General features: G+C 40.5%; 1 protein-coding gene across 2 annotated transcripts in view; it reads left to right on the top strand.

The window, feature by feature from the left end:
* The first annotated feature begins 387 nt into the window (after positions 1 to 387).
* Positions 388 to 13,885, top strand: part of st6galnac3 (ST6 (alpha-N-acetyl-neuraminyl-2,3-beta-galactosyl-1,3)-N-acetylgalactosaminide alpha-2,6-sialyltransferase 3) — a 109,579-nt gene continuing 96,081 nt past the window's right edge. For both annotated transcript variants that reach the window (XM_084410245.1, XM_084410244.1), the window contains exon 1: positions 388 to 622. In XM_084410245.1, the coding sequence (XP_084266371.1) occupies positions 605 to 622 (18 nt within the window). In that variant the 5' untranslated portion in view covers positions 388 to 604. The remainder of the gene's footprint in view (positions 623 to 13,885) is intronic.

The following is a 13,885-nucleotide window of genomic DNA, read 5'->3' as shown; positions in this document are numbered from 1 at the left end:
TGGGAGGTTTTGTCAGGTTTAGTTTACTTCTGAATACAAATTTGAACGAATTTACAAACACACATTTTTAGATCATGTATTCACATTTTGTATCCACATCTGACAAAACATTTTTGAATACCCTTGTGACATGATGCTTTTGACCTATAACAATAACTGTTTGTATTTACAAGCAATGATACTGTGAGCACATTGGTTTTTCTAACAGCAACAAAAAAATGGTCTCATTAAAAGTGTGATATATGACTATATATTTTCTTGAGTACTGCACAAACACACTCTCTTTGGAACAATAGTGAAGTACATCACTGATCATCCTTGCACTGAATAGCACAGCGATGAGAAATCACAGTCACATGATAAAGGGGGCGGGGCTCTCGTAGCCACGAGCCAATAGGAGCGCACGTCAACCCGAGCTCTGTAGATCAGGGAATAGAGCATGAATAACGGTACTCCACAATATTTACTGAAATGTTTCATCGCCTCACTAACGTCGGGCATCCATGGCGCATATAATTAAACCATTAAACAGCCAATACTGGCCTTTTCGCGTGTAGATTGATTCGAGTACTTCAACGCTACGAGCTATTTATTCAGTCTTAAGATGGCCTGGATCTGGAAGGTAAGTCGAGCAGTTGATTGTTTGCCTCGCTTTATATTCAGTAATGTATGAAAGCGCATTAATATGCTGCTCAGATTACGTGATTCGCATTGTTGGTATTTTAAAATCTGAAGTGTGCAGCGAGAAACGGAGGGTTAATGCAAATATCTCGGTGCCTTTTTATTGAATGTAACTGTGTGGTAGAAGCTTCATGTCTTGAAACATTGTTCAAGTGCGACGACACGTGTGATCTTCCAGTTCACTGCTTACACTTTACAACCACATTTACTTGATGTAGCCTATGGTTTATGCAATGATGAGACTTAATGTATTCGAAAACACCATTGTTGTAAGAGGCATCAAATGCAACAAAGTTTCCCCGTTACATGCACTTTATTACAACCAGTCCAGTGATGTAAAGTCACGCTTTTTATATCGTCTCATGGAGGTTTTACAACCTTCTATTCTAAAACAAATGAAGACCTTCATGGATTATGAGATCATGTTTTGTTAGGGTGAATCATTTTGTCTATTGTGATTTGAAAAAGGACAGTAAAAGCTTCCAGACCGAATCTCTGTTCTTGATTTGTCAGTCTGAAGAAAAAGATATAAAACAAAAAACACAAAATGTTCTTTGCAAACTGTGAAACTTGACATGTGCAATAAATAGTTTGAAGAAAGTTAGTTATTTAATACCAAACAAATGATGATATTCCTTTAAAAAAGAGAAAAGAACATTAATTCAACTAAAGGCTGAAATAAACTACACAACTTTTACCTGGAGTCTGGACACATCGATGAAACAAAACAAAAAATCGGAATTTTCTGCAGTCGAAGTTGACAGATTTAGCAGAAAAGCATGTGATTTTTTTAATCTTCAGGCTATAATTCCACTGTCTGAAAACATTATTATTTTGAGCCGATTTTAGAGCACATTGTCCTGAAATCAAATACTTTCCTACTATATAGTAAAAAACAGTACGGAAAAAGATTCTGAAGTGTACATTTGATAGACTCTACTATCCCATGAGGCAACGGGAGAGGATTTATGAATGGCGGTGAAGCGACGCAACTGATGCTAGGTCACGTGACAGTAACAACATGGCGGATGAAGTACGTCAATTCATTACATTCATACTGTATAATGTACTTTGTAACGGTCGTTAAGTAATTCAAATTCAAATTTTGTACACTTTGTCACAACATTGTCACACTTCTAATTCTCTTTTTATAACCATCTTGTACTAAAAAAATAAAAAATGAAATACAAGTTTTGTTCAGCTAGTGTTGTTCACCATTGTGATCCAACCAGTATTAAAGCAGAAGTGTATTTTTTCCCAATGTTTTACCATCGTAACAAGCAAAGACAACCTTTCGTAAGTTTAATTTGTGATAACAAAACATTGCTTTGTTTGAGCATCCCAACCAGCCTGACAACAGCATCATTGACCCATGTTAGGCGCGGAGCTATCTGTGTGTCTGACAAATTGCAGATGAGAGTTGTGTTCAGGAAACTTGTTTGAAAAGCAATAATTGTCTTGCGTTTCTTTTTGGTGGCACTAGGGGCGCAGAAATCATTTTTAGGGAACCAGCTGTGTAAAATTGTGCAGACTATGCATAGTAATTTCTTTTGCTTTTGTGATTATTCACAGTGAATGCAAAGCCGTGATTAACAGTTTGAAAGAAGCTGTGATGTCTTACATGCAAAGGGTTGTTTGCACAGAGCAAGCATGTTCAATAAGTAACAATTTCGGTTTAAATTACAATGTTTTATGCTATTGGTGGAAGCTGAAGACATATAATCAGGAGATTCGTGTGCCTCAGCTGACTGTACTGTCTGATAAAGAGGTGCTTCTGTCAGCGCTTTATCGTCACCCTTAATCTATACGTCTGCATCAGACAGCATTCAGTAAACAGAGAAGAGAGACAGATTAACTATTTAAAGCTGCTCATATAAAATGTATGTTCCTGCTTATGTAGATGTGAAGTGTTGGAGTTCTGTAGGAGCACACTGCTGTACTTCTGGACAGTTTGGACGGTTTTGTGATGGTAATGTAACCTTCAAGAGCAGGTCAGAGTGCAGTGTGCCACTGAGAGCCTCTTTGTAATCGCTGAGAATCAGTTCCAGTGTTGTCCACCTCACATGGCTGCAGTGGTCAGTTCTGCACGTCTGCACAAAAGACCTGCAGTCGTGACCTTAAGGAGCAATTTCTGCCTTATCTAACCAATTCATTTTGTTTTGTTGGTGTAACTTTAACTTAATATATTTAGGTTGATTCAATAATAATTCGGGTATTTAGCTAAATCAAGAGCTCCAAACCCTCTGCAGTGAAAACTGAACAAATAGAGTCTTCGCATTTACTTGGATCTGGACTTTAAAGTGGTCTCAAACCTCTTTTTAGTTGTTGATGAATCAGAAAAAGATTGTTTTATCATTTAATCAATCATATTTTATGTAATCATATAGTTTGATGTGTTTATATCATTATTATCATTTGAAGTGTATGTTCAAAGCAGGATTCAAAAAGTTTCCACTACAGACCACAATGGAGCGAATGTTTTAGTTAAAGTGATAAAAGATGTTATCTTATCATGCTTGCAGAAAAGACATCTTGCATATGGGGGAAAGGGGGGCAAGAGCAGTTTCTTTCCTTTTTGTATTTGTATTGAGATTAACGATTTTACTGACACATTTGGTCCAGAACGACATGTGGTCTCACCCTAGGGTGCGAAATCGTAAAAGCTAGATATGTTTCATATCTATCTCTCATGGGGCTGCTTCACTGCAATATACTATGAAAGAGGAACTTGGCTCTGTTCCGCTAAGTAACTGCCTAAGAGAGAGATCAATTTCTGTACAGGTCAGTCTGTCCTTTGGCTCTTTTGCAGTCTGTCTTTTCAAAAAGAGATCTCTCAACAACTTTACTTTTCCGTGGGCAAGAATATTATACTCAGAGTGTGACTTACATTTTATTTAGAAATATTATAAGTAATTTTAACATGTTATGTTTCTTTATTAATCCTCATTATGGATGAAATATTAGTATTTCTCATTTATTATTTGATCGTCTGCTGCTGAGAAAATAAAATAGATTTTACCATCTGACTGGATCTCTTCCTTGCATCAGTTGTGATTGTTGTTCAGTCCACATTACATTAACACTGGTGTTTTTAAGTTCTACGTTAATACGTAGAATAATTATTACTATCCCTACTTTCAATATTACTACTGAAATAAAAAATATTTCCTAATATGTATATTAATTATTTAATTTTACACTCTTAAAAATCTATGGTTCCATGAAGAACTTCCATTTAACCTTTTCATTGGCTGAAAGGTTAGTTATAGTGGAAAAAGTACTGTAGATCAATAAAATGTAATTCACACTGAGGGGCTGTTTACACGACACCATTTTCAACTAAAAACTTAAAACTTTATGCGTTTTGGCCGTTCATTTACATGACAACAGCGTTTCGGGTGCCTGAAAACGCAAACTTTTGAAAACGGTCTCTGTGTAAACAACAAAAACACCAAACGTACGTATTACATGTTCAGTCTATAGTGTTTCATCACCATCTACTGGCCTGGCAGCAGAATACAGCGTTTTTAGTCGTTTTCACGGATCCGTGTGAATGGGGATCGTTTTGACAATGGAAAACTCAAAGGAAGAACTTCTCAGTTTTAAGCATATCGGTGTCATGTAAACGTACCCTAAGACAACCAATTGTTCTTTTAAGAAGTGTTCACAGAATGATTTTTTGGGGAACCAAAAATGGTTATTCAATGGAATCACTGAAAAAAAAAAAAAAAAAAAAAACTCTACTAACTATAAGTAACTTTGCAACTCCATGTCAACTACCATTCATTAGAGTATTAGTAGATTGTCTAAAACTTTATTCTGATGCTCCCAAACAGACATTCTACTGTACTGACTATAACTTTGCAACTACATAAACTTGTCAACTACTAACACAAATCCCAACACCTAACTGTCTAATACTAGTTAGATGAGGAAGTTACTTAGTCAGTAGAATGTCTAGTGGACTATCGAAATAATGTGTAACCAAACCCCTTTTGGAACATTTGTTTTCAAGAGTGTATTGTATAGTACACTTACAATACTTAGCCCTGTATAGCCTAGTTTCTTCTATGTTCTTTCAGCTTTTATTTTGGTTGAAAACTCTAGATCATGAACTGCACAGGTGTAAATGAACACAGTGGCACGCTTCACTCTGAAACATGCAGCAAAACAGACTATATGTAACGATAACCAGCTGGAGTGCCCTCAAGAGCCACCAGAGGGCGCTCCACAATAGACTAGGATCACTTCCTCACAGACTACATTTCCCATCCTGCATCTACCTGGACTGATTACGTCATACACCTGCACCGCATTATTCACCTGCACTGTTCCTGATTACAGTCACACCTGATCCTCATTCTATGGACTATTTATGTCTCACACATTCTCACCCTCACTGCGAAGTCTTGTTTTACTGTTGTGAACTTTTCTGAGCGTTTATGCCTGTGACTGCCTGTTTGTATTTTTGACCTTGCCCGTTTCTGGATTTCTCCCTGTCTGCTGCCTGCCTACGTTACCTCTGCTTTGTTCTCTGACTCTGATTGTTTGCTGCCTGCCCTGATCTTCTGCCTGGTATTATACTACGATTTAGTCCTGTCTTCACTGCTGTATCTGCCGGTTCTGACCATTGCCTGTTTGACCACTCTTATTAATAAATCACGCTGCGAATGGATCCTCCAGACTCTGATGCTTCATAACAGAAGACTTCGCCGTACCAAGATCCAGCAGCGATGACCACCATGAATCCAGCAGCAAAGATTATGTGTCTCCGTCAGGGAGACCGGCCCATAGAGGAGTACGTGAGAGACTTTATTGAGCTGGCACCTTTGGCATTATTTGATGAAGTATGCCTAATGATATTTTTCCGTGGAGGACTATCCGAGCCGATCAGCTCCCTTATGCCACTTCATCACCCTGGCTGGAATATTCAAAAGTATATCATCCAGGCTCTTTTGCTGGCTGAGTCACTTCACGCCAGTCCAGCCGAGCCTGCACTTCACGCCAGTCCAGCCGAGCCTGCACTTCACGCCAGTCCAGCCGAGCCTGCACTTCACGCCAGTCCAGCCGAGCCCGCACTTCACGCCAAATCTGCCGAAGCCAAGGCAGTATGCGTCATGCCCGCCGCCCCTGAGACTGAGAGCGTCATGCCCGCCGCGCCTGAGACAGCAAGCGACATGCCCGCCAAGCTAGAGCCTTCACCGCTGGTCTCGTCTAGCCCAGAGCCCTCTTCACCGCTGGTCCTGCCCAGCCCAGAGCCCTCTTCATCGCTGGTCCTGCCCAGCTCAGAGCCCTCTTCATCGCTGGTCCTGCCCAGCTCAGAGCCCTCTTCATCGCTGGTCCTGCCCAGCTCAGAGCCCTCTTCATCGCTGGTCCTGCCCAGCTCAGAGCCCTCTTCATCGCTGGTCCTACCCAGCTCAGAGCCCTCTTCACCGCTGGTCCTACCCAGCTCAAAGCCCTCGCTGCTGCTGGTCCCGTCAAGCTCAGAGCGCGCTGATCCTGATCCAGAGACTGAGCTTCACGTCACTTCTGCCGATCCAGAGACTGAGCTTCACGTCACTTCTGCCGATCCAGAGACTGAGCTTCACGTCACTTCTGCCGATCCAGAGACTGAGCTTCACGTCACTTCTGCCGATCCAGAGTCTGAGCTTCACGTCACTTCTGCCGATCCAGAGACTGAGCTTCACGTCACTTCTGCCGATCCAGAGACTGAGTTTCACGTCACGTCCGCCCGTCAAGAGTCTCGTCCCGCCGAGACTGAATCTGTTCCTGAGCCTGGATCTGATCCTGATACTGTGCCTGAATCTGTTCCTCTTCCTCTTTCTGCGCCTGTGTCTCCGGACAAGATGGCCGACTCCACGCCTGTGTCTTCGGACAAGATGGCCGACTCCACGCCTGTGTCTCAGGACAAGATGGCCACCGCCGAGCCAGCGTCTCAGGACAAGATGGTCGCCGCTGAGCCGGTGTCTGTTCCTGAACCGGTGTCTGTTCCTGAACCGGTGTCTGTTCCTGAACCGGTGTCTGTTCCTGTGCCATGGCCGCCTGAAGGGTCGTCTCCTCCCTGGCCGCCTGAAGGGTCGTCTCCTCCCTGGCCGCCTGAAGGGTCGTCTCCTCCCTGGCCGCCTGAAGGGTCGTCTCCTCCCTGGCCGCCTGAAGGGTCGTCTCCGCCCTGGCCTCCTGAACCGTCTGCTCCTCCCTGGCCCCCTGAAGGGTCGTCTCCTCCCTGGCCCCCTGAAGGGTCGTCTCCGCCCTGGCCGCCTGCACTGCCTGCTCCGCCCTGGCCGCCTGCACTGCCTGATCCGCCCTGGTCGCCTGCACAGCCTGATCCGCCCTGGTTGCCTCCCGTCTTTCCGCAGTCTCCAGGTCCTCTTCCACTTCACGGGCCTGGCCCTCCATCCCGCCCCCGGATCCGCCTCCGGGCCACCTCCCACCTGGACAGTTTTGGAGCGTCTGGAAGCCGCTCTTTGGGGAGGGGCTATGTAACGATAACCAGCTGGAGTGCCCTCAAGAGCCACCAGAGGGCGCTCCACAATAGACTAGGATCACTTCCTCACAGACTACATTTCCCATCCTGCATCTACCTGGACTGATTACGTCATACACCTGCACCGCATTATTCACCTGCACTGTTCCTGATTACAGTCACACCTGATCCTCATTCTATGGACTATTTATGTCTCACACATTCTCACCCTCACTGCGAAGTCTTGTTTTACTGTTGTGAACTTTTCTGAGCGTTTATGCCTGTGACTGCCTGTTTGTATTTTTGACCTTGCCCGTTTCTGGATTTCTCCCTGTCTGCTGCCTGCCTACGTTACCTCTGCTTTGTTCTCTGACTCTGATTGTTTGCTGCCTGCCCTGATCTTCTGCCTGGTATTATACTACGATTTAGTCCTGTCTTCACTGCTGTATCTGCCGGTTCTGACCATTGCCTGTTTGACCACTCTTATTAATAAATCACGCTGCGAATGGATCCTCCAGACTCTGATGCTTCATAACACTATATTTATTCTGAACTGAATTAAGTATAATAAACTACAGCCTTTTGTGATTTGATTATTACACTAAGCCATATCGTGATTTCAGTTTTAGTTTTTGTTGATTATGAAACTGTTATGGTACAAATGATGTAGGTGATTATTGGGAAACACTGGTGTTGCAAATCCATATTAGATTATTTTCTTAGTGTTTATTCTGACTAATTTGCTTGTAATGACCCACTGATCTTAATCGATAGATTAATCACTAGATTGAAATTAGTGTTTCAAATAGGAAGGATGTCTTATATGGATCTATCTCTAAACACAATGTTTATCTACTCTAAATAATGTATGCTGCTAGACATGAGTTGTTTTAGACAGTTAAACATTTCAGAAAGTATTAAAGACCCAAAGAATCTCAAATCCAAAGATTATCAGTAAGATGATGAGAAACAGCCAGTTTGGATGGGATTACACTCAATTCTATTAGGCTAATTTTAAGAGGTTTAACTTCTGAGTTGTGCAACAGACAGAAATAAGCATTGTACTGACCTACACAAAAATTGAAATTATTCAGCATTGCAAACTTTAATATATATATATGTACGTTATTATTATATTATATATAAATAAATCTTTTTTTTTATTATTATTATTTTTATACATTTTAATGGCACTGAGTGTAGGTGTTGATAAAAATTATAAAGTCTTTTATGGCTACCAATGTCCTATTTATTTGATAAAAAATACAGTAAAAACTGTAATATTGTGCAATATTTTTATTTGAAAAATTATTTAAAATAAGGAGTTAGGACGATTCTAAGGGCCCACGGACTTTTCGGGCCCCCAGAGATCGATTTTTATAGATGGAATGGGTGCTGGGGGCCCAACCTCATATTCTTTCTTGGGCCCAAAATTCCTAGCAGAGAGTCAGAGTCACATGATCCTTCAGAATATTTTTGAAAAAAACTGTGATACTTTTTTTTCCAATTCTTTGACAGTTAAATAGAATCTTTACTGTACCTTTGGATCATTTTAATTCTTAAATTTATTAATTTATTAAATCTTTAAACCTACATAGTTCACCCAAAATGAAAATGTACTCACTTTCATGTTGTCCCAAACCTAAATGCTGTAATATTTTCAGTGGTACACAAAAAAGGCATTTTTAAAAGAACCATTACATAGTTCTTTCCCATGCAGGTTGTCAAGCTCCATAAATGACCAAAAAAAATGTGCTCTATTAAAATTTATCTGAAACCAAATGATAGATTTATGTGATAAACTGAAATTTTATGGTTGTTATTCATGGAAAATGTGAAAAATGTATATGTAAATACATTACAATGATAATTATTATATATATTTTTCTTTTTACCTATGATAACATCGAACTGTCTCCACCAAAATGTTTGGCCCGTGCAACACTTCAAAGCACTTGTTTAGCCGTTTATCCAAACCAAGCTTAAAAGGTTGCAGGTAAAACGGATTAGCAAGCACTTTACACATTAACCTTCCAAGAAGATGGTTTACCCTTTATTAAGTCCACTTTGGTCCTTCTTTCATTCAGATGTCCAACGAGAACTCTCTGTTGTCTGGATGTGTTTAGCTCTGTAATGGTAGCTCGGCTTTGTTTATGAGGTGGAGAAAAACAGCTAGGCCAGGAAGTGAATGACATCTCATTTGACTGGTAATCTGGCTTGGAATGGTAACAGTGTTGATGTGGGTAAGTAGCTTAGCAGGAATGTGAGGAGGCCAGGGAGAGATATTGTAGGCATCTGCTTGTGTGGCTTTTTGAGGATTTACACTTCTGATCCATGTGCACACAACAGATGTGAATCCAGACCGAATTTCGTTTACCTTCTTTAATAAAGTTTCACGTGTAATGGATTATTTTGGATTGTGATATGCAAATCTGGTGTCATCATTTAGTGTTGACATTGCAGCTCACTTTTATTGTTTAATAAGATGCAAATCAAATATTCATTTAATACAAATGAGATTTTAAATATTTCTTCTCCTACGTGGCTTGACTCAGTTAAAGGGTTAGTTCACCCAAAAATGAAAATTCTGTCAGTAATTACTCACCCTCATGTTGTTCCAACCGCGTAAGACCTTCGTTCATCTTCGGAACACAAATTAAGATATTTTTGATGTAATCTGAGCGCTGGCTCACTCCTTCATAGGCTTCTAAGGGACTGAAACTTGCTGGCCCAGAAAAGTTATTAAAGAGATCGTTAATATAGTCCAAGTGACTCCAGTGGCTCAATCTTAAGTATATCAAGCGACGAGAATACATTTTGTGCGCAAAAACAAACAAAAATAACGACTTTATTCCACTATTCATTTCCTTCTCTCTGGGCCTCGAGTTGGTTCACGTAGTGTTTTTGCGCAGCGCGTCTGTGTTACACGTCACCACGTAGGCTCACTATTGGCTGACACTGGTCATGTGTGTGATGCGTGTGACGTACAACACTGACGCGCTGCGCAAAAACACTACGTGAACCAACTCGAGGCACAGAGAGAAGGAAATGAATAGTGGAATAAAGTCGTTATTTTGGGGGTTTTTTGCGCACAAAATGTATTCTCGTCGCTTGATATACTTAAAGGGATAGTTCGGCCAAAAATGATATTTAACCCGTGATTTACTCACCCTCAAGCCGTTCGAGATGTAAATGTCAATCTTTTTTCAGAAGAACACATTTTCAGTTATTTTAGAAAATGTCTTAGATCTTTCAGTGGTTATAATGTGAAGCTATGGGGTCCACCTCCTTCAAGTCTCAAAATGTGCATGGATCCTTCACAAAAGTAATCCCTCCGGCTCCAGGGGGATAAACGAAGGCCTTCTGAGGGTAATCCGTGCGGTTTTGTCGTAAAAATATACATATTTAAAACTTTATAAACGAAAATAACTGGCATCCGGTAGCGGTCGACGCGCGTTCACGGAGATGGATGCTGGCGTATTCAGTAGGAAGCGTCGTGACGTAGAACGAACGTAGAGTTTTGTTTTGCTCTGCTCTCTGACTGCGCTGTCACGTTTGTTCTACGTCACAACGCTTCCTACGCTACGTCCTACGTCATACGCCGGCATCCATCTCCGTGAACGCGCGTCGACCGCTACCGGAAGCCAGTTATTTTCGTTTATAAAGTTTTAAATATGTATATTTTTACGACAAAACCGCACGGATTACCCTCAGAAGGCCTTCGTTTATCCCCCTGGAGCCGGATGGATTACTTTTGTGAAGGATGCATGCACATTTTGGGACTTGAAGGAGGTGGACCCCATAGCTTCACATTATAACCACTGAAAGATCTAAGACATTTTCTAAAATAACTGAAAATGTGTTCGTCTGAAAAAAGATTGACATATACATCTCGAACGGCTTGAGGGTGAGTAAATCATGGGTTAAATATCATTTTTGGCCGAACTATCCCTTTAAGATTGAGCCACTGTAGTCACTTGGACTATATTAACGATCTCTTTAATAACTTTTCTGGGCCAGCAAGTTTCAGTCACATAGAAGCCTATGGAGGAGTGATCCAGCTGTCAGATTTCATCAAAAATATCTTAATTTTTGTGTTCCGAAGATGAACGAAGGTCTTACGGGAATGGAACGACATGAGGGTGAGTAATTACTGACAGAATTTTCATTTTTGGGTGAACTAACCCTTTAATCAGCACAGAATTAATCAACCCTATATATTGCAGTGAATGACGCAGATAAGTTATTATTGCTGTTATTATTGTACTGTATTTTTCCATCCACATAATTATAAACAGTATGTGATGAATTATGGTGACATCTTGGACCGTCAACCCAAGTGTCACTTTTGATTTAGATGAATTTGTAAACAGTATTACTCAATGTCCCTGCCTGCATGCCTATGATTTGAACAAGGAGTCTTTCAGATAAAAGATAGGCAAAGAAAGGTTTTTTATATGCTTTTTCATTTGTGCTAAATCAATGTTTTCTCAAAATCTGAAAGTTTATAAAGCTATTTTGATGAAGTTCATGTAACCTCAACATTTATTGTAGTAAGTGGTGTAAGTAATCAAGTCTTCTGACTCATAAGACAAGCATCAATGGATCAAAATAAAAAAAATACTTTTGATTAACCGGCAAAATACTGGAAGTGACATATTATTACATAGTTCTTTCCCATGCAGGTTGTCAAGCTCCATAAATTACCCCCCCAAAAAAAAAGAAAAGAAAGAAAAAAAGACTTGTGTGCTCTATTAAAATTGTGATTGACTGAAATTTTATGGTTGTTATTCATGGAAAATGTGAAACATTTATATGTAAATAATGTATATTACAATTATAATTATATATTTTTTTTCTTTCTTTTTTTTTTATACCTGTGATAACATCAAACTTTCTCCACCAAAATGTTTGGCCCGTGCAACACTTCAAAGCACTTGTTTAGCTGTTTATCAAAACCAAGCTTAAAAGGTCAGTCCCTCCAGAAAAACGCGATTATGCGATCGCATGATTCCATGCATAATCAGCCAAAGTCCGCATATTTATGCGGGGGGCGCATTTTTTTAAATACGCCGCACTTTTGCCGCATAAATTGCAGATTTCCGCGTGCAAAATATGCGGGCTTGCATGATTTCATAATCCCCGCATTTTCGTTGCAAAAAGTCAGCAGAAAGTTGACAAATGTTGGGTTTACTCATTTATATACTGTCTATGGGTTTACTTCACACAAGCGCAGCCATTTCCCCTGTTGCCATGGGAACGTTATGAAGTGACGTAATTACGCGACATCATTGAAAAGCTGCAAACCCCGCGATAGGCCTATTTCACAAAAATCCGGTCGTATCTTACACCGCAGGCCGTGCTTTGCATGTTTTCATGGAACAACTGGGGAGAAGTTAAATCACGTCAGACACAGAAGGCAAAAACACGTGTCTGTGGTGTGAAGGAGTAAGTTAAGCAGATGTTGAAAATGGAGTGTTGATGCTGGTTCGGGAGTGATGCCCTGACAAAACATGTTTATATTGCACTTGATTGTTATCTGATTTGCACGTCATGCACTTTTATTTATTATTATCAAATGTTGGCAAATTAAAATTGTTTGTAGAAGTTGTTTTCTGTAACTTTCTTAAAAATGAGTGAACATGGAGCAGTTTTTCCGTGAGCGGGACTGGAAAACCCGGAGTGGATCATGAGCGGAGTGATAAAAGAACGCTTAGAGTGGAGAGAGGAACATGCTTTTGCTCCACTCCAGGCTTTGATCGCACCCCCCTAAGCAGGGTGAATAGCCTACACCTCGTCTTTCCCATTCAAACTAAAATGAAGACATTTATTACACTATTAATGTAATTGGTGTTGGGCAATCACTTTTTTTTTCTCTTTTTCATCAAACTGCAGTTTTTGCAAGTTCCCGCAATTTTCGCAAGTTCCCGCAATTTTCGCAAGTTCCCGCAATTTTTGCAAGTTCCCGCAATTTCATCGCATAAAATTGCATAAATATCCCGCATATTCCATCGCATTTTTTAAGAAATCTTGCCGCATAATCAAGGATTTTTGCCCGCAACAATCACTAAAAAACTCCGCGTTTTTCTGGAGGGACTGAAAGGTTGCAGGTAAAACGGATTAGCAAGCACTTTACACATTAACCTTCCAAGAAGGTTTTAAGTTCATGTTGCCTCAACATGTGGTGTAAGTAGTCAAGTCTTCTGACTCATAAGACAAGCATCAATGGATCAAAATAAAAAAAAATACTTTCGATTAACCCGGCAAAATACTGGAAGTGACGTATTCCACAGCCAAGAATCCATAAACCACATTATTAGACCGCTTTCAAAGGCTGCATGAATCGATATATTAAAACCATTTAGTAAAATCAATTTCCTTTGTCTTCCGTTCACAGTAAGTGCTGCCCCACACAAATTCAGTCTCTGCATGTGCTGTTTGTTTGGGTTCCCAATAACATGCATTTGGAGACACATGAAGTCTGATGCGCTATGTGTTTCATAGTAAAGTGTGGCACTGTTACATGCATGAAGCGCCTCTCAGCAGCTCGGTTAACAAACTCCTTCTCTGCATATGCTGTGAGTTTGGGTTTCTTATGACGTTCATCTGGGAACGCAATGTGCGCCATTTCATCATATTTGTACGGTAACTAATTTATAAACCTACCCCAACACAGGGGAATACATCAATAATATGTTTCTAAATATGCAAACTGTTGTTCATCGTGATTTCAAAATAAAA

This window comes from Rutilus rutilus (assembly GCF_951802725.1).
Source record: "Rutilus rutilus genome assembly, chromosome: 6".
Classification (NCBI taxonomy): domain Eukaryota; kingdom Metazoa; phylum Chordata; class Actinopteri; order Cypriniformes; family Leuciscidae; genus Rutilus; species Rutilus rutilus.
This window is presented reverse-complemented; position numbering and strand designations above follow the sequence as displayed.